This window comes from Erithacus rubecula (genome assembly GCF_903797595.1).
Source record: "Erithacus rubecula genome assembly, chromosome: 14".
In the NCBI taxonomy this organism is placed as follows: Eukaryota; Metazoa; Chordata; class Aves; order Passeriformes; family Muscicapidae; genus Erithacus; species Erithacus rubecula.
The window spans coordinates 19246805-19268254 of NC_136666.1; the positions used below are offsets into that span (position 1 = coordinate 19246805).

The window sequence follows — 21450 nt, forward strand, 5'->3', positions numbered from 1 at the left end:
CCCTTGTTGGAGGTCAGGTCAGAGTTCTGCAGAAGTCCAAAAGCCCAGCTGCTGCAATGGGGTCAGGCAGATGGAGTCCCTGGCATGCCTGTGCCCAGGTCCCCGGCCAGCAGACCACAGGGCCAGAGGGTTTCCAGCTCAGAGAGTGCCAGCAGCACGGGGCAGGGCTGCCCTTCCCAAGAAATGCAGGGGCAGGCAGAGGGCTGCAATGGGATGCATGATTTGGGAATTGTGAGGAGTGATGGTGCTGCATGGCAGACAGACCATGCCAGGCTCCTCACTGGACTATCAGGAGCTGCTTTTCCCTGTTCAAGAGTCCCAGATGTTCCCAGGAGGGACCCACTGGTCACCGGCCGGGGCCAGGCTCTGTGGCCTTATGTGCATGTCCCTCTCCTGAGTCCCAGGGAGCTTCAGCAGCTGCTGGTGCAGGAGGGGCTCCCCTAAGCTGGGAGGCACGGGAGGCTGGCACGGCAGCCCTGCCTGGGGGCTCCTGCCTACAAGCACAGGCTCACTGAAAGAACAGCTGGAAACCACTGGACATGTTCTCGTTTGCAGTTAATGTGGCTTTATTGTTAATGTGTTGGGCTCCTCTCTTGACAGCAGTTAGTTACAGAGTGTTTCATGTGGAAATGGGCAAAAGGACAGAACTCAAGGAACTAAATTCAAATAGAAATATGATGGTGAAGAAAAGAATCAGGGCTCTCTTCATAAAACATTTAGCATAGAAGAAGCTAGGAGCACAAGATGCCATTTCAATACAGTTAAGACGTTCACTTTTTTAATTATAGGTTTAAAATAGTATTTTTTTACCTATTACATACAGGAAGATTACACGTTGTTGCCCACATGCAGAAACAAGCAAAAGCAGAGTTTAACTGTTTCTCTCTATAGTGTTCTATTACCTCTGGCTCCGGGTGGGTCCTGCTGGCTCCTGTGGCCTGAGCAGCGTCAGACTCTACAAATCAGCATTTTCATAAGTCTTTTTCCCCATAGTTTTTCTTAAGATGGAAGGAGGTGGAGGGGAGAGGGAGATAGTGAGAGAAGCTCAAGGCAGAGCAGACTGCGACAAAAACTGAAAAAAAACCCGTGGAGCCTTGAGGACAGGGAAGCAAAGTGGTGTAGGATAAAGGTAGCCAAGCAGCAGAGCTGCAGGCAGGAGCAGGGCAGCGTTCCTCCTGGAACTGCCCGTGGCCACACTCCTGCCCGGAGGATGCAGGCACCTCACAAAGCCTCACTATGACTGCTGCTTAGTCAGAATTGCTTCAAGTTTGAAATTGAGAAAACATTCATGTGTGGGTCTATCTAAGTTAGTGCATTAGCTTTGACATCTAGCTACGCAGAGGGATCCCAGGGGCTGGCAAGGGCTTGTGCCTCTGGTGCCTGGACCCTGCAGCTGCCACTGTGGGTGAGCCAGGGTGTCCCTGCAGGCACAGCCCAGCATTCCAGGGAGGGGCAGGGCAGGAGTCCCAGCGCCTGCAACTGCCAGAACAACATTCATGAATGCTGACCCCATCGGGGTACAGAGAATGACATTTATTATGCTGGCAGACACAGTGCAAGTCCATGGTTAAAATGAAGACGGCACAGGGCAGGGGTTTGCTGAAGCCCTGAGTAAGCTCACGTGCTCCTAACGAGGGCCATAGCCAGAGCTGGCTGTGCCTGGGGGAGGCTGCTGGCCTCAGGCCTTGTCCTACAGCTGCTGGGTTTTAGACATGGTCTTGCAGAGACACTTTTGCTGCCCACGGGTTTACGGTCTTCTCATTTTGTTTAAATTGCAGCATGTTAGTACCTGTACTGAGAAACCTCTGAACTGACACTAAAAGCACATGGTATCATGTTAACACGTATAAATTAAAATATTGAATCAACACAAAATGCAGCTTAACATTAAAAAAAAAATAAATATATAAATTAAAATGCAAAATAGACCATTTCCCTAGAAACTCCATTTTAGTGCTAGGAGCAGGTTTCTAAGCAGCATTTTCTTCATGTCACCTGCCAGAAAACTAGCACTGAGACTGAAGTGTCCCAGGCAAGTGCAACACAGGGTCCCAGGCTGCTCGTGGAGTCAGCCCTGTGCTCAGGGCCAAGCACAGTGGGTGTCACAGCAGATGGAAACTCTTTGTGCCGACTGTCAACAGCTGCAGCACAGCTTTCCACCTCATTCCTTCTTCCCCGGAGCACACCTGCTGCCCCTCTGTCTTGCAGAAAAGCTGTGTTTGTGTAAGATCCTCTGCCAGTTCTCTTGGACGTGGCAGAGGCTCGCGGGTGCTGCAGGCTCAGAGCACCTGAACCTCCCAGTCCCTGCAGGGAGAACGTGTCTGTGCCAGGGAGTCCTGGTGCCTGTTCAGCAGCCACAGTGCACTCAGGGCACACACTGGTGTTTCTGCCGAGATGTCCAAAGCAAGGACAGATGGCCACAGGGCACAAGCTGCAAGGTGAGCAGCACCTCACCTGCACATCAGCACATCCCTGCTGCAGCGCGGAGGAACTGAGAATGGCTACACTTGCTAAACTCCTTTCTTCCCCAGGATCTTGGGGAGGGCCTTCTCTTCCCTCACACCACACGTTCTATTCCCCACATCCCGGGCACTTGGAGGGGCAGCAGGAAGCTTGAACACAGCTCTAAGGCAGCGGGGGATGGCACTGAGTGCAAGCTGGCACCCTGCAGTGACACTGGTGGCACCAGCCTCCCCCAGCTCTCGCAGCTCCTCAGCACAGCCCTCCAGAGCCTTTGCCTTAGGGACAGGGAGCTTCCTTGTACATCCTGGGCCAACAGTGGCTAAGGTTTTTCCAGCCCTTCTGCTGTTGAGGGGGCTGAGTTGTGCGTTTGGATGCTCTTTTTGTGTGACTGTTTAGGCCACAGCTGCTCTGTGCCTCTCCTGCCATACAACTGCTGTGCAGGAGTCAGCTGTGTGTGCCAAGCTCAAGTTAGCAGGTTAGGAATGTGCTGAGCCCTCCCCTCCCACACCATGGCCTTCATCCAGCCCCTGAGCACAGCAAGCAGGCGCTGCAGGATGCCACAGGCAGGCACTGGGCACAGAATCTGCCAGGCTGGCACGTGGTGGTCGTGCCCAGCACGGTCCCCTTGCTCAGAACACCTCCTGTATGCTCAGGAGAGGAGATGGAAGAATGACCTTCACTGTCACATTACAGACAGAGGGTTTTGTTTTCCCTCATCTCCCTGGTGCAATTTCTTTCCAAGTTAGGTTTTGCCTCTGCCCCCTGCCTCCCATGCACTCTCTACATGCAGCAGCAGCACTTCAGCCCTCACCAGAAAGGTGAGGTTCTGGTGCTACAGGTTAAATGGCAAGGCAGCCAGGAAGAGAGTAGAACAAGCTCTCACAGCAGCAAGGCAGCCAAGATAGTCTACAGAAACTGTACAGGCAGCAGAATAAAGCAGGGAAGGTAAAAGTGCCCCTGGCCTGCAACTGCTCTTGCACAAACTCTTAGCTCAGTCCAGAAAATTACAGAGCCCTGCACTTCTTCCTCATGGCATCCAGTGCTGAGCAAGATGGATACCCGATTGCCTGACAAATGGGAACCATGTAGAGGACTAAACCAGAGAAGAACTGGACTGTGATTAGATGGTGTCTCTCATGTTGCATCGGTGATTGAAGAGTCAATGGATGAACACAAAATGTGGGAGATTTAGAATTCAATCTTACAGGCTGGAAAAGATTCGTCCTGCATCACAACAGTGCTGCTGCTTGCCAGTACCATGATGTTTAGCTCCTGCTGTTTCTCATGGGTCTGTTGATACCATTCTCGTGTTACCTCAGTATCGTGTGTTGGGATCAATGTCACCTGGGAAAAGAAAGCAGCAGGGATGATTGAGAACAACTGCAGTGACAAACAATGCCCATAGGAGCTGAGGCTAAAATTTCTTGTTAATTTTGGAACACTGTACCCTTGGTACTGTTTGTTCCATTTAATGTCTTTCAGATATCGGGTTCTGAGGCAGAGCTTTATTTTATACAGTGCCAGCACAATGGGGCCCTGAACTGGCTGCAGACTGGCAGCACTGACACCATAATGATGAGAATGGCTGCAGTGCAGGGCAGAGCATCATGCTCTGGAGCTCCAGAAACAGCCTCAGAAAGATTCTTCAGTGTGAAAAGGAACAATGCTGGCAGTGTCACTGTTAATGGACACTATGTGCCCATTGACCCAATGTGCAGCTCAGGGACCTTGAAATATGAGGCTGCTTCATCTGGAAGGACATGTACACCTTCCTGTACATGTCTTCAGGTGTGCCCACCTTGGGTGTCCTGCAAGCCTGCCTACATGACAACTGTGTTACAGAACACTTTTGTTTAACAGCTCTATTAGTAAGTTGCTGTCAGAAAAATCTTCAGCAAGCCAGGTTAGCAACAGATGCCACTGGGTATGGGACTCTGAGGAAAATTCAGTTTGTGTTGGTGCTTGATTTTGCTTGAGGATAGGCTTAACCTGCAGCAGGTAAGGAGCGTACCATCTCCCAGTGCTTCCTCCCCTCAGGAGGATGTGGAAAAGAGGGCATATCTGCTTCCATCCATACCATTTTGTGGGTGTTCTCCTCATCATCAGTACAAGCAATTACTCTGCTGAGACTGCAAAACAGGGTATTTTGCTTCCTCTCAGTGTACTCCCTTGGGTATGTGATACCCATCTTCTTCTGAGCACTTGTGACATCAGAAGCATGACACACCCCTTTTTTCCATCACCTACCTGCAGGTTCTCTCCCCACTGAGACTTCCCTTCCAGAAGTGCATCCAGCACTGCCCGGCTGGGCTCTCCGTTGGCCGCGTCGTTCCCACTCACGACGTAGTAAGAGGCTCGGACCCTCCTGAAGAACTCTGGGTCTGTGTTTTTCCCACTGCAGTGGTTGGGGATGTAGGCCAAGTCCACGTAGACAGGTGGACCCACAGGCACAGACAAACTGCTCTTAGGACTATTGGAAGCTTTGGAAAAAAGGAAACAAGAGGCGATCAAAACCCTTTTGTGAGAGACAAGCAGATTAACAAAGGATTCCAGAAAGACTTTTCCATTGCAGCAGTGAAGTTGAGACTTATCCACACTCCACTGCTCAGAGGTGAGCTGGGTGCATTTCTGGGCCAGGGCTGCCACAGGTCTTGGGAGGGAAAGGAAGTTCTGCTATTTTTTGGGGTGGGATTGGAAAGCTTTTGGATCAGCTTCTTTCTGGGGAACTGAATCAAAAAATCTCCATTATTAACTTTTGCAGAGTTATCCTAATTAATATTTAGTCTTAATTTTTCTTAATAACCTACATTTGTTTAAACACACACCCACACCCTCACCCATTCTGACGGCCTTTGTATGCTATCCTAGGGTATTACAGTAGTCTTTCTGGAAGGTCCATCCTCATTTCCTGCCACCCTTGTGAATTGCTGCTACTCCTAGGACTCTATTGCTCTTTCATACCAGCCTCTTGTACATCTCAGCCTTATCACTGCTTATAACTTTTTATGCCTGACTGGGAAGACCTGTTCTCTGTTCTGCTATGTTTAACCCAGTGCATTTCTCTGTGTTGGACCTATAGAGAAAATGCATTTTTCAGGAAGTATTTCTTACCAGGATTTGTTTTGATGCCATTAACAAGGCTCTTGCCAGGGTTGCTGTGACTACTCCGGGATAACTCATCCTCTGGCATCAGCACACTACGTGGTTTGGGCTTTTCTCCTCCATCTTTTTCTTTTTTGGCAGTGGCAGATTTTGGAGATTTGTCTGATGACTGTTTCACAGGAGTGGGTGATCGTTTTCCTTTCACGTCTGATTTCCGGGCAGGTGAGGAAGATTTGGATTTGCCCAAAGGCTTCCTCAAACCTTTGTTCTTTTCTTTTATGTCTTTCTTGGAAATTTTATCAGTTCTGCTCATGCTTTGCTCATTTAACAACATATCAGGGTCTACCATGCAGACATCAGGGTGAGGAGGGTGGGGATGGGGATCTACCATTGGAACAGGCTGAGGATCATGGCTGGACCTAGAACTGGCATGGTGAGCGTTCCCCACAGCTTTGTCCACTGGGAGGAAATCAGCATCTTCATCCGAGTCCATGTTGGCATCTGCTGTGATGGATGGGCATTCTTCAGTCTCAGGTGGGACATCAGAGTCTGACTGGGAGGTTCCAGAATCACTCACTGACGTTGGAGGCGTTTCCTCCACCGTGGCGCTTTGCATGGGACTGCTCCCAGCGTGGGGTGGTCTCCCCTGCACTGAAGGGTGACCCTCCTCCTGTGAGAGGTCACTGTCTTCAGAGAGCTCGTGGGGGCTCGGGTTGATGAATGAGGGAGAGAGTTCTCCCTTCCTCTGCTTGTATTCACACGAGGAAAATTTCTGTCCGCAATCAGAACTGCCTACTGAATGGGTCTCCATGTCATGGGAAGCATCTCCACAGTCCTCTGTTTTTCCACCCCTCTGCACACCTGGGAAAAATGGCTGGAAACTGTTTTCAGGGGACATCAGAGAGGAAGGACGGCTTTGCCTCTCTGTTTCCTCTTTGCCTGCACATGGAGAAAACCTGCTGTCAGAATCGGGACATGTTTTTTCATCTTTTGCCTCTGCTGCATGGTATGTGCTTTGGAAAGCTGGCAGACTGGTGCTCACCTCTGTAGGACCATTGGCTGTGGTTTCATCTTCATGCTGCTGATGAGAAAATGATGGCAAAACATCAGGGAGAGATGGCAGTGGCAGTGGCTGTTCTGCAAATGCTGCCTTCTGCTCTGAGCTGCTACCACAGTGCTGCTGCTCTTGCTCTGCAGAAAATGGTGTGGGCTCTGAGCTCTGGCACTCTTTTCTATGTGGCAAGGTGTGGTCACCCATGGGACCACAGGGAAATGGAGACCCATGCTCTTCAGCAAAAACAATGCCTTTGGTTTCAGCTGTATGTATTTTCACAGCATTATCTGGAACCTGTGGAGACACATCCCAAGCACTCCTGGTACTGGCTTCCACTCCTGCACCTGTGTATGTGGAAAGCATATGGGAATAGAAATTTTCTGCTGTAGTCAGTATCACAGGAGTGGTGGCTTCAGATGAAGGTTCCTCTGACAGGCTGGAAGAGTCATCTTTCAGCTGCTGCTGGGTCACAGACTCTTTCTCCACACCTTTGGAGAAGACCTTGTCTTCTTCATATGGACTCAGTGGTGAGAATTTAGGAAAAGATGAGTCAAGGCTGCTGATTTTCTCAGAAACCTCCAAGTACTCATCTTTGTTTCCCTGGTCTGAGAGCAAAGCACAAGGAGACTCTAAAGAAAGAGAAATGTCCCCTAAAGGGCCTGCTGAGGTTGGCTTATGTCTGAAGGTGGTGGCTGTTTTGCTCTTTCCTAGCAGGGAACTCTCAAATCCAGAAGAGCTTCCCATCCCTCTGCTCTCCACCCTTGGACCCTGCTCCTGTACCTCTGGCTGTTTGCTGGAAGCAGATTTCAGGTCTATGGCTTGCTCCTGGCACTTGGAGGCCACTGCTGCACTTGGATAATCTGCTACCCAGAAATGGGACTCCTTTGTGGATTTTTCAGCAGCCTCTCTCTTTTGTGAAGCATCACGGCACATTTCTAAAGTTGGCTCGTCTCTGTCCATGTGTGACGTGTGACTGTAACACATTTCCACAGCAGCAGCTGATGCAGCTGCCCCACTCTGGTATTCCTCTTGCCAGCCTGGACTGGAGGGAGAAGAGGCAGAGGAGCTGGGTGAGAGGGGCTCCTTGCTCTGCAGGAAGGGCTCTGAGACAGGGAACTTGCTGACGGCTGAGACGGGTGTGCAGACAGTGCCTGCAGCTGCAGCGGGGCTCTGCAGTTTAGACTCTTTTTCAGACTTCTCCTTAGCACCTTTCTCTAGCTCTGAGTCACTTGCACTTTCTTCTCCTTGACCTGCTTTCTCATAGTATGTATCTTTGGGATTTGGGATTTCAGATTTCAGGGACAAAGATACCTGGTCCTGGCTAGACAAAATTATGTTCTTATCTGGACAACCAGCATCAATATAGGTGGACGATTTTCCCTGGTAAAAGGCGTCAGTTGTGATGGTGGGAGAGGCAAATGCTGCGCTCGCAGACGATGGGTGCAGTGCAGAGTCCATTTCTCCTGGCAAAGCACAAGACACATTCAGTTTTTCCTGTCCTTCTGATGTCCTAGGCTTCCCTGTTTCAGACAAGGGCAAATACCTTTCATGGATGTCTCTATAGTCAAAGACCGAGTCTGCTTTATCCTGAGGGGATGCTGGAGATGACAATTCCTTCTCAGCAGAGGTATAAAGGCAGGACTCTTCTTCCTTTGCAGACACATGAAAATTTTGACCTTTTTGAGAGTTCAGTACTGTCACTGGCAGCTTGTCACCATGACCTGGGCTGTGTGCACCCATGGCTGTGAAGGGGGAAGGTCCCACTCCAGACACAATTATCTTCTCATAGATGTCAGCATACTTGAAACTCCTTTCATCTGGGTAGGGAGTTGGTTCTCTCTCTTCTGGCTCTTGTCTTGTGGAACTGTCATCCCCTTCCTCATAGGAATGAGGCTCAGGGGAACCCCTGGAACAGGTCTCTGGAGGATAGACCCCAGCACAGCCCACAGCATCACTGCTCTTTTGGCGTGGGCCTTGTCCTAGAGGGGAATGTGCCCCCTGCCCTGACAGCTCAGCACTCCCTGCTGTGGCCTCTGCAAGATATTCTGCTGCTCTCGTGGAGTGCCACAGAGGAGATGCTGCTGCTGTCTGCTCTTTTCTTCCTGTAGAATCAGACAGACCCTCAGTGGATTTGCAGTCATCCTCTTGCCTGCTATTTGACTTGTGTTTGCAATCTCTTTCCTGATACAAATCACTCATGTCTGGTTTCTTCCCAGCTGTCTTCGATGGCACATCCTCCCACAGAGGTGACTTGCTCAGGTCTGACTTGCAGGGCCCCTCTGCTCCTGGTGCTGCCTCAATCTCCCTTCCCACTGCAGACAGGGTAGATGTTGTCAGAACCTGGTCTAGTGACTTTGCATAGATATCTAGGACAGCTTTCTCATCATCTAAGAAGGAGCAATCTTGTTTAGAGGTCAACAACAGTTCTTGCCCTTTTTTGTTTTCAGTTAAAGCTTTGGCCTGATTTTCCTCACCAGGGACATACTGAGGAGACAGAGGAGAACCTTCCCCTTGTGTTCTTTCTGGGACAGTGATGTCAGCAGGAATCACATCCACTTTCTTTGGTTCTGATGCAGGTTTGGCACCCTTCTGTGTATCTTCTTTGTAACCAAATGACTCCATCTTCAAGCATTCAATTTCTGCTTGCAGCAGCGTGGGTTTGTCCCCAGCATGGTGAAGCTCCTCATCCTCCTCACTGGGTGATTGCCCTCCTCTCCTGCTGCCTGTCCCTTCCTGAAGATACCCAAAGGCAGAACCCCATGCTTCCCTTTCTGCTCCTCTCCAGGCAGGGCTGCCAGAATATATGTTCTCCTCCTTGCCCATTTTAGGAAGGGATTTTGTTTCAAATTCTGGTACCTCATCCAAGAATGTGCTTTCCCTCTCTTTGTCATATCTCTGCCGCCTTCCCTGAACAGGGACCTCTTCCACCTCTTCTGGAAACCACACTTTTTTCTCATAACTTAAATCTTTAATGCAAAACTTTTCCATTTGTGGAGATTTTTCTTCTTGAGCTTCCTTGAACCTGCAAGATTCTATGCCTTCAGTAGAAATGTGTGAAGATGTTTTATCTTCACTTGAGCTAGATTTTGTAAAATGTAAGTCCTTTGCATCTGGGGATGGTTCCTGAGAGTCCAAGCCTGCATTTCTTCTCTTCAACAGGCCCTTTTCTGATGCAGAAAATAAACTGCTGTCATCTGGAGACATTTCTTCAGTTGAAGAATCTCTGGGTGACGTGTCTTTAACTAAACTACTTTCTAGGCAAGGAAAAGATTTTGATGCTTCTTTCAGATCTTTGGCAGAAATTTCCACTGATTTTTCATATGTTGCTGGGCTCTGGTCTGTGAAACCCAAGGATTTCACAGCTTCTGAAGAGAATTTGTCAGTGCAATTGGACACAGTTTTTTCTTTTGTCATTATCTCTTCTGTGAAACTAAGAGCTTTGATGTCTTCTGGATAAATTCCTTTAATAAAAACATCTGAAGAGATTTGTCTGCTGGAACTATCAGTGAGAGAAATGGATTTGGTCTCTACTGGGGAAATATCTTCAATGGAAACATGAGAAGATTTCTCTTCTTCTGAGGTGCCTCCTGTGAAATATAGCAGTTTTCCTTCTTCAGTAGTAACTCTATCAGAAACATCTAAGGGCTTTTCTTTACCAATCCTTTCTTCTGTAAAAGAAGGTGATTTGATGCCATCTGGTGAAAATTGCAAAGATTCGTCATTTTTAGATTTGCTTTGGCTTGTGAACTGTGGAAGATCCACATTTTCTAGAGAAGTTCCTGTGGTTGCAAACGGCTCAAAGGACAAGTGTTTTGGAAATCCCATTAAACTTTCCGTCACGGTTTTAGTTCCTCGCTCCTCTTCTGGTTTTGTGCTGGGGTGCTCCTTGTCCTCCCCGATCACCACCGTGTCCTGCTTGTGGTAGGAGAGCCAGGGCAGCTCCTCCCTGCTCCCGGGTTCTCCCCGCACCTGCTCCTCAGGAGGCACCGGAGCATCTCTGCTCAACGCCAGCTCGTGCTGCGCAGCTCCAGCCTCTCCTCCAGGTCTGGATTGAGCCACGGGTGCCTCATCTCCTCGGGGAGGTTCGCCCCTGGCTCCCTTCTCCACAGCAGGAGTTTGGCCTTCCAGTTTCGCGGCAGCAGCGCCTGTTTGTTTTCCAAACGGGTCCGAGCCGGCCGTTTGCAGCTTCTCCTCCACGGGGGACTGGTGGAAGGGCGTGTGGCCGGCGCTGGCGGGGCCCGAGGCGGGGGGAGAGGCCATCTTCACCGTGCTGTCGTCGGGGCTGTTGCAGCGCTCGTCCGCAGGCGGCTCCTCGGCGGCGCCAGCCGCGGCACCGTAATGCCCTCGCAGCTTCTCGGGCAGCTCGCTGTTTGGAGTCCCATCCTCTTCATCTTCTTCATCTTCTGCCTCCTCCTGAAGGTCCTTTTTCTGAGCGTCCAGTTTCCTCTCTGCTTCTGCTAATGCGTGGAAATCTTCAGGGGGTGGAGATTTAAAGCACTTGTCTTCCTCCAAGGATGATGTGGGAGAAATTGTGCCAGCAGAAGGAACATAGTCAAGACCTTGGGTGGCTTCGGTCCGAGAGGAGGGCATGCTGTTCCCTGTGTCCAGGAGCAAAGAGCTTTTCCCAGTCTCTTCTGTCTGTGGTGCTGTAATGGATGCCACGGATTGATCCTCTGCTACTGACGTCGCAAAAGAGGAAAGCTTGTCGCACTCGGTGATGGAGGTAGCAGAAGATATGTGTTCCTCCTCAGCTAGAGGTGCTGCCACGATGTTTGTAGGATAGGCCAGGATTTCAGCCTCCTGCCCAGAATAGCCCTTGGCTGAAAGGTCAGCAGGGGGGATGGCCTGTATTCCATGCACTGCTTCAAAAGAGCCTGGATGGTCAGGAACAGAAATGTTATAGGCATTGACATCATACTTCAAGTGTGGGATCCTCTCTTCCTGTTCATCATGGATTTCTTCATCAGAAATGGTCTGCTCTGTTTCTGAGTAGCCAGGGATGGTTTCATCCTGGATATAGGAAACATGTTCTGCTGTTGCTCCCGGTGGGACTGGCAGGCTGCTCAGATATGACTCTTCCTTTGTTATGTCTTTTCCTCCAAGTAACTTGGTTTTCTCATCCATGAAACTAAATTCTCTTTCCTTCTCTGTAATGGTAAACAGTTTGTCTTCCCCATCATCCTGTTGCAGCCCACAGAATTCTCTACTCTTCTCCACTTTCTCCTCTGCTTTCATGCGCTGTTCTTCCTTTTCTTCCAGTTCTGCCTTTTCTATCACATCTTCTCTCTTTTCCTTCTCATTCTCTTCCTGTGCCTCTGTCCCCTCAATATACTTTTCACCAGTTTCTGCCTCCCTTTGTTTTCTGTCCAAAGATATTTTCTCCTCTTCCTCCTTTTCCTCCTCTCTGAGCAGGGGTGGCTGAGCCCCCTTTACCAAGAACTCTGTATTTGATGGCAGGTGTTCCTTCTCAGCAAACACCTGAATGTCCTCGCCCTGCTCAGCTTTTCCCTCCCAGTATCCTATGTCACGGTTTGCATTTATTGTTTTTCTTTCATCCTCTATTTTTTCAGCAGGACCTCCCCTCAGCTCCCACTGATGGACTGCCATTTCCTCTGTTGATGATTCTTCTTCCATATCAGTAGTGGTTAGTCCCTGATCAGGGGTCTTTCTTTTTAAAATCACATCCACTTCAAGGTTACTCTGACCAGTCATGTCAACAGAGTCTTTCATGTCTGCTTCAGGTGCCCTCATAATCTCATCAGTGTCCATATCAGACAGTTCTGGGGCCACCTGCAAGGTCCCTCTCTCCTCATGCTTCAGTTCCTCAAAGTCCTTTGTAAGATCTTCTGGTGAAGACAGGACCAACCTCTGTTCCACTATGGATATCTCTCCCGGGGCCTCTTGTACAGGTGCCTTCTCCATTGGTAATGTCCTGAGGTCAGCAGGTACCTTTTCAGGTTCTTTTTCAGCTTTCACTTTGATCTTCTCAGTTTTGAGTCTGCCTGGAAGTTTTGCCTTGTACAATGTTTTTCTTACTTCTGGCGTAAATGGTTTCAAGTCTGGTTTAGAAATTTTTTTCACCTCTGGTTTGTTTTCTTTCTTTTTATCATCTTTCTTTGAATCTTTTTTCTCGTCTTTCTTTCCATCATCTTTTTTTAAGTCCTTTTTCTCCTTCTTAATCTCTTTCTTTTCTTTGTCTTTCTTCTCCTCTAATTTGGATACTTTCTCTTTGAGATGCTTTTTTCCAACCTTGTCTTTTGCCAATTTTCTTTTCTCAGCTTTGAGAGCATCACTTGTTTCTGTCTTTATCTTTTCATGTTTAACAGATTTCTCAGGAACTTTCTCTGTGTGTTCTTTAACTTTTTTCTCAATTTTAGCATCCTTTACCACTTCTGGTTTTACTTCCTTAATCCCCTCCTCTACCGCTTCTTCCTTCTTGGCTTGCTTTGTCACAGATGGCTTGGGGGAAGACTTAAGACTCTCTTTACTGTCAGTTCTTTGTTTAATTTTGGTCTGTTTCAGCACAGGTGGAGGTATTCCAGAAGTAATATCTTTCTGAGTAGCCACTGGGTACCTCAGAAAATCCAGGTGCTTGAGTTTCTCAAGACCTTCCAGTATCTTATTTTGAGGAGCATTTCCAGGAAACAAAACCCTTACAATTTTCTCTGTTGGGCTGGCTGGCAGCCATACCACTAGGGCTGTGATAGATGTGAGATAGGGAACGGAAATTTCACCTTCTTTCCCACTTGCAAGAATGATGCCAGTCTTTGCTTTACTATTGCCAGCCCATTTCTGCATTAGAAACTGCATTTCTTTACTGTCCTTGACAGGGTTCAGCACATACATGTCCAGCTTACCCACTCCCATTTTGTGGAAGAGTGTGATGGGCTCAATGGTGCTGCTCACCACCCTGTAGAGAGGCTCTGATTTAATGCCCAGTCTGTTAAGGTACTGCAGTGTCATACACGCTTCTTCAATGCTCCTCTTGACTTTCATGGAGGCTTCAGGCATCTTCAGCTTTTCGGGAACATTAAAAAAAACCACCCCCAGCTCAGGGGAAATCAGGTTCTTCATCCAGTCACTGTAGTTGGTAGAGCCCTGGGACTGCTCCTCCTCTTGCTCAGCAACTTTCCTCTGCAGCAGCCCATTGATGCCAGGCAGGTTGTCTGCACCAATGTGGGTGAGCAGGATGGAGTCAATCCTGTCCAGGTGCCTGACCAGCTTCCAGAAGCAGGATTTCCTCTCAGAGCCACCATCCACAAGGATGTTAAACCCATTGACAGCAAAGAGAGCAGAATCACCTCTTCCCCCAGGGAATATGTAGCAGCAGGGCTTAGAAAGCTTCAGAAAACCCCCTGAGGTGGGTGGCTCCAGGAGATCAAAAGGAGATGGCACATCAACTGTCTCAGAGACATATTCTGCAAACTCAGACACCCCATCCATTTCTGGCAGAACTGGATCAGGATTCAGTTTCAGATTAATAATGTCCTGAAATCGAGGGTGCCCAAGGCTGCTCCAGGCTCCTTCTCCCTGGCACGACACAGTAAGAGAGGCCTTGGTATCTGAACCAGAGTTGCTCAGAATCTGGGTGACCTAATGAGACAAGCACAGACAAATAAAGGTCACATAAAGCTTTGGGACCTATATAGCACTTTGAAAAAAAACAAAACCAACCAACCAACCAAACAAACAAAAAAAACCCAAACCAAAACCAAAACCAAACCAAACCAAAACAACCCCAAAACGAAACACCAACAAAAAAACCAAACAAACAAACCAAAAACCAAAGAAGCAAACAAAAAACCCCAGCTAGTTAATACAGAAATACTGAAGATTAATGCAGAAATACTGAAGATATCATGAGCATTTTACCAATGCAAAACATTGGGGGTAGATGAAATAGTTTGAAAGGCCATGGAAAATCAGTGCATAGAGCCATGCTGTCTTTTGAAATTCTTAGTGTTGATGGGCTGTTATGGCTTCTGACTGCTGGGTGTGTATTGTGACAAGATCTCAGGAAAGAAAATAAAAGCAGGAACCACTGTGTCCTCTTCCCTTACTTCTTCTTATTCAATCAGGGATATCAGTCCCTAGCTTGGGCTCAGAAGTAGCAGGTTGGAAGTGTTTTTTTGTGATTTGTGAATTCTAACCCTGAGAAAACCTTTTCAATGCTACATGTCACTGGCTGAACTTGGCCTCACTCACTAGGCTAGTCAACCACCATTGAGTATTTTGTGCAGTTCTAGTGACATAGGACTTTCTTTTTTATTTAGATTAATTTGCTTTCCTGGGACCTATTTTGAAAGTCATTACTCCATCTTTACTACACATACAGACACATGACATGTGATTAATAATGTAGAATAAGGTCCATATAATTTCCAAGGCTCCTTGCAGCTATGCTGAACATATAATAACCAAAGAAGTATAACACCTCAACTTCCTAAGTACCAAACTGAGATTTGCATACTTCTTTACACTGTCTTCTTTTGCTTAGACAGTCATTAACTGACTAGTTCCTATCCATTAAAATGGATACCAGAGATAAATCAGAACAATGAGCTTTTAAAAAATAAAACATATTTGCTGATAGAATTACAGCAATAATAATATCAATTATTGAGGTGTCATCCAGCCATTCCTGCAGCAACTATATATTCAATCAGACAGAGACATTCTAATCAACACAATCAGTGAAAATAAAGCTTCTCAAAAACCAGAGTAGCATATCTGTATTGGCAACGAGCACCAAAAATGTAAATCTCCCAGAAAACCCATCCTATATCTAGCTGAGATAATCAGCATTGGAGCAGAGGTTCAGAGATACCCTGCAGGGCTCTCCAGGCCTCACTGGACAAATCCCTGACCAAACTTGCCTTCATTCTGCTCTATGCACAATGTAGGGCTGCAGACCTCTCATGTGCCCTTTCAAACGGAATGATGCAACAATTCTGCAATTAAATAGCAACTTTGTAGTTGTGTCACCATCATGCAGTTACTTAATCAGCATCTATCCAATCCCTCATCATCTAATGAAATCTTGTGAAATTGCTTGGTGGACTGATGGTGACATGAAGAGCAATACCCACATTTTCTAGGATGATGATGATGCCTCTCTTGGCTGTTTTGGAAGCTGCCCACAGTTATGTTTAGACCTGCTTTAAGAAATTTTGAGTGTTTGCCCCCTGCAGAGCCAGTCTGGAAGGTTATTTCAAGCTGAACACTTAAAGGAATCACCCATGCCTGCACCTTGGAAAACTTAAGACAGAGTTAAAGCAAGATTCCCAAAACAACAACATTAATTATATATAGCATGCAATTTTTGTCTGGATTTCAAACCCATGTGTCTGCAAATCCGCCTCCTGAAGGAGGGCACAGGCTGCACTGCTCTCTGTGCTCTCTCAGCAGGAGGGGATGTGCTGGATTACAGCTCCCACTCACCTCTGGGTCTGAAAGAATCTCAGCAAAGTTGTGGAAGGTGAAGGTGCCCGTCTGCAGGGCCAAGTCTCCGTCCTGCTCCGAGCTGCGGCCGCAGAGGATCAGCAGCTTGTGCGCTGCGGGGTCGCACACGAGCGAGCGCACCTGTTCCACGAGATAGGGCTGCTGTCACAACACACCTGTGCCCACACAGCACCACAGCCCCAGAACCACAGGCAGGGACAGCTCACGTTATTCACAGAGCCAGACCCCAGGTTTTCTACGTGCAAGAAAGCTGCTATTGAAGAGGGACGGCACTGCTGCTGGTGCCCAGCACAGCTCCAGTCACAGCAGTTACTGTGGGTACCCAGAGCTCCTGGCCATTCCACCACCCTTGCAGCACACTGGCAGCAGGTTTGCACTCTCCAGAAGGTGCAAAGGATGATGATCATGACCTGCACGTCAAGCAAAGGCAGGAGGGCTGACGTGGCACATCTGGTCCTTACCTCAGCCACGATGCTGTCCACATTAGGATTTACCAGGATCACTGTGTCCAGGGTGTCACTCCGGTGATGGAGAGTTCTTTGGCCTGAGCAAAGAAAAGGGATTAGGCAGGATGGGAGCAGCCAATGAGACAGCATCCAGCTACTGATGTTTTAGCCTCAAAAATGCCACTTCAGCATGGGTTTGATTGCAAGGCTTCAATCTGCATTCAAGACCCAGTTCCATACCCAGGTCTCATACAGCAGAGCAAACTCTTTACAACAACAAAGAAACAAATCCTTCTTCTGGATCAGGACACTCAGCTCCAACATTTTCTGAAGTCCACAGAGCACTCTGAGCTGCCTGCCTGTGCCAGATGGCTGTGCCTGCAAACACTGGTGCAGACAAATTATCCCTTCCAGACAGAAGTGCCCTGCCTCGTCACAGCTACCACAGGGACGTGTCTGGCATTGTCTGAACCTGAGCCACCACAGGGCTCTGTCAGCCAGGCAGTGGGTGCCAACTCAGCTTTCAGTGGAGTGCTGCAGCACTGGTAACAAGTCTCCACACATTTGTAACAGTTTTTTTCTTTAATGAAGCATTTTTCTTAATCCAAATGTGCCCTCCTAAGATGCTGCTATGGGAAGTACCTAGACAACAAGAATTCTCATTCTCCTGTCAGAGGCACAGATAGGAATCAAGACAGGACTCTGCTCTCTCTCTATATTTTGGAGGAAAAAGGAGAAACCAAAGAGCAAACAAGATCCTGGGGGTGCAAAAAAGCAATTTGTGTGCTCACCTTGACAGGGACATTGTACACATATTCGGCAAAATTGCACCATAATTCCAGGGCCCTATTAATTTATTAGACAGAAGGGTAGTGAGTGTCTGCCACACTGACAGCCAGGACCAGAGCCACTGCTGATGCCCCCATCAGATGGCTCTGGGATGCAGGACAGCACACAGCAACCTTTGTCAGCATTCCCCTGGTCACTGCACACAGCATGGAACCTTTTTTTTTATTACAGTCTTTGCAATACCTACCTCTGGACATTGCATCCTCTCAACAAGCCAGGCGCTTAGAACTTAATTGCTGGAATGAATAGTTTATAGGGTTTAAGACTTTCATAGGTTTTACTCCCTCATATAGATTGGAGGTTCATAGAACTTCAATGAAAATGGACGCTTGCTTTTATTTCACATCTTTTAGACAATTGTTGTTCGCTGCCAGTGTTGTTCTTTCCACCCTCTACCACCTCCCTCATTGCTTCTTTCTAGGCTGATCTCAGTCCTTCTGAAATAGCTCTATCAATCTGGAGGGAGGGAAGGGAAGGGAAGGGAAGGGAAGGGAAGGGAAGGAAGGGAAGGGAAGGGAAGGGAAGGGAAGGGAAGGGAAGGGAAGGGAAGGGAAGGGAAGGGAAGGGAAGGGAAGGGAAGGGAAGGGAAGGGAAGGAAGGGAAGGGAAGGGAAGGGAAGGGAAGGGAAGGGAAGGGAAGGGAAGGGAAGGGAAGGGAAGGGAAGGGAAGGGAAGGGAAGGGAAGGGAAGGGAAGGGAAGGGAAGGGAAGGGAAGGGAAGGGAAGGGAAGGGAAGGGAAGGGAAGGGAAGGGAAGGGGTAATTGTAGCAGTGGTTCCCCACAGCACCAACAGCAGCAGCCTCCTCCTGCCAGGGAGGGCTCTTGGGCACAGGGCATCCCTGAGGCTGCCCGTGGCACTTCCCAGGCACCAAGGGGGCAAGGCCAGCCTGTGGGCTGCTGGGCAGGCAGCGTTGGTGACAGTGCCAGCTGCAGAGCACGGGGCCCTTCTGCAGCACTAAGAGGCATGAAAACACTGCTGCTGTCCCCAGCAGCTGAGCTGTCCCCGCTGAGGCTGTGAACAAAGCCTGGCTGTTGGCAGCCTGCTGGCAGCCCCTCACCCCCAGAGAACGTCCCCTGCTCAGGGGAAGAAAGAGAAGAGTCAAGCTGCAGGGCCAGCAGCTGCTGGCAGATGGGACAGATGAATGGGGAAGGACTGAGCCTTGTGAAGGGCTGTGAGGATGATTAAGGGACTGAACCGTTTTCATGCAAGGCGAGGCTGAGTGTGGGGGAGGGATATAAATAAATACAAACAAATAAATAAATACCTGATGGGAAGGAAAGAAGGAGAGGAAATCAGACAGGCACTCTCAGTGGTGCTCAGTGACAGGATGTGAGGCATGAATTAAGATGCAGGCAATTTCATCTGAACACAAGAAAATGCTGTTTTTACTGTGAGAGTGGCCAAATACTGGAATAGGTTATGCAAAGAGGTTCTGGAGCATCCATCCCCACTGATACTAAAAACACAACTGGATCCAGGCCTGGGAAACCTGCTTTTGCTTACCCCTCTTGAAAAAGTGCGATTGGACTAGACAGTCCCAATAATTCCCTTCCAGCCTACAGTTTGCCAGTTCTGTGACACTGAGAAGCACTGCAGCCCTCCACAGCTTTGCTCCTGGCGTGCTGTGGGGCAGATCCCCTCTCTGCAGTTACAGCAATTGATTCTCAGGAGGATACAGGAGCAAATGTACAGAAACATTTCTAGAAACATGGGCTCACTGCACACACCCGTGTACCCACTACCCCAGACTGTTTCTACACTAGATTCAGAAGCAAAGCAGAGCAGCACATGAACTCCAGGCTGAGCTGCACACTGTGAGTAAGGCAGCAACACAGCCCTAACACTCCTTTCTCTGGTGACCAGCACTAGGATATGAGGAAATAGAATGAAACTGCATCAGAAGAGTTCAGATTGGACATTAGAAAAGGTTCATCACCAGGAGGGTGGGTATCCTTGGGAACAGGCTCCCTGGGGAATTGGCTCCAGCACCAAGCCCATCAGGTTCAAGGGGTGTTTGGATGATACTCTTAGTCATATGGTTTAATTTTAGCTAGTCCTATGAGGAGCAGGGAGTTCGACTTGGTGATCCTGTGAGTCCCTTCCAAAGAACATGTTCTGATTATGTGGCCCCTTGAGTTAGAATTACTTTGGTTATGGCAGAGGATAGCAAGTGAAGAGCCAAGTCACACTGAGTCTGGAGTGGGTGTGAACCACTCAGGGCTGCAGCTGCAAAGGACAGAGGGAGAGAATGCAGGAGCAGATGCTGAGGGTTTAGTGCTCAGCAGACAGCACAGAGGGCTCTTCTAGGCAGGTCAGGCTAGGCTGGAAGAAAGGACAGGGCACTGGGGTAACTGTGACAAACAGGATGCCTGAGAGAGAGAGATGATCCTACACACAGACAGATGGCTCTAGAGGCAGAAAAGGAGGTCATGCTGACAGCACAGATCCTTGTGTTCTGCTGCTTTAAATGGAAACACCTAAAGCCCCTGTAGCTGCAGAATAAATTCTGGGCTAGTCTGAGGAGCTGTCAAGGATAGCTATGCAAGATGCTGCTTGCTATTTTCTTTAGTCTTACAGATCACCAATCTCAAAGGTCTTATTCTGTTAATCAGGGCTGGAAGATCCACAGTTACAGCTCACCATGCTGAAATCAGAGACCAAGTGTCAGGGCAGCAGGACCCAGTTTCTCACCTTTGTGAAAAGATGTCTTAGGCACTGGGTCATTTTTGTGACTGTGCTAAAATCAGTCATGGTGCTCTGGCTGGTACAACAAATCAGAATGCATGTAAGGGCCACAAGATGATTAAAGGACTGTCATATCTTGAGAGGAGAAGTCAGGTGGGACTGCTTAGCCAATAAAAGAGAAAACTCCTTTCTGAGGGCAGGGATCTCACCCACCAGTCTGTGTACCTGTCTGACAGCAGGTGCAAATCTGGGCCTGCACAGCTCCCATGAGTTTGCCATCCAGAGGATGGGGACTGCTTTTCTGACCATACAGAAATCAGCCCTTTCCCACCCAGGGTGCATTCTCTATCCCTCATTACCTCCCTTAGGCCTTCCCACACCCTTCCTCTCCTTTGTCCCTAAAATTATTTAGGCTTACCAGGCCAGGTTCTACCTGTAAAGTGAACACCAATATCACATTGATTAAAAATACAGAAGTTTCAGAGTCTGAAACTGTTATCAAGGCTCACAAGTCACAATGATTAAAAAAATTACTCTTTCTCACTTCCAGCTATCTTAGCTGACATGAACACCCCTCTTCAAGGGGACACTGTTGGAAAGGCTCTAACAGGAAGATCCTAGATCTCCCTATGGCTCAGTACCTTTTGCTACACTTCAGCAAAGTGGTGAGCCTGGGATCACAGTCTGATGTTTATTGAACCAAGTCCCCCTCTGAAGACAGTCAAACACTGCACAGGGTTCTTAGAGTGCATATATTTGCATAATTAACATGAGCTAGTGCAAGCTGAAAGACTGCCACTTCCTTCACTCTGAAATTACAAAATAACTCTGAGATAGTAAGTGACTCTCTCATTGTGAGGCTCTGGTCTCCAACTGCAGTTTCTTCAGTGCCAATGGAAGAAAAAGGATCCAGCCCCAAATGGTGCCATTCAGAGAATGAAACAACACAGTCATTCACCAGCACTCCAGGACTGTACCAAGTACAGCAAGCCACAGCTCCTTGGGAGGGAGACTGTAAAGAGCAGAGGAAAAGGAGAAAAGGCTCTGCCTGAACTCTGAGCAGGGTCCAGCCTCTGGTGCTGTCTGTGCAGAGCCACAGAAAGCAGTTAAGGTGCCCTTGTTGAGGCAGGATCACACTCCCAGCACCCAGAGAGCACAGAGCTCCTTCCTCCAGCAGAAACCTGGGCACTGCACAGCTGGACCAGCTCTGCCATCTCAAGAGGTAAGCTCAGCAGTTAAAAAACAAACTCCAAAGCTTGCTTTGGCAGCTGGTACACAGCCAACAACTGTGGATTCACCATTCAGGTCCTCGTGGGGGCTCCAGCTCAGGAACTCAAACACAGCTCCTCACACCCCAGGGATGCACGTGGATGTATTTATCACAATGACA

At 48.4% G+C, this 21450-nt stretch overlaps 1 protein-coding gene across 3 annotated transcripts in view; it reads right to left on the reverse strand.

The window, feature by feature from the left end:
• Positions 1-542: 542 nt before the first annotated feature.
• Positions 543-21450, reverse strand: part of MAP1A (microtubule associated protein 1A) — a 45563-nt gene continuing 24655 nt past the window's right edge. For all 3 annotated transcript variants that reach the window (XM_079318322.1, XM_079318321.1, XM_079318323.1), the window contains 5 exons: positions 16543-16625; positions 16061-16201; positions 5575-14212; positions 4711-4943; positions 543-3807 (listed from right to left, as the gene is read on the reverse strand). In XM_079318322.1, coding sequence (XP_079174448.1) covers positions 3652-3807; positions 4711-4943; positions 5575-14212; positions 16061-16201; positions 16543-16625 — 9251 coding nt within the window. In that variant the 3' untranslated portion in view covers positions 543-3651. The remainder of the gene's footprint in view (positions 3808-4710; positions 4944-5574; positions 14213-16060; positions 16202-16542; positions 16626-21450) is intronic.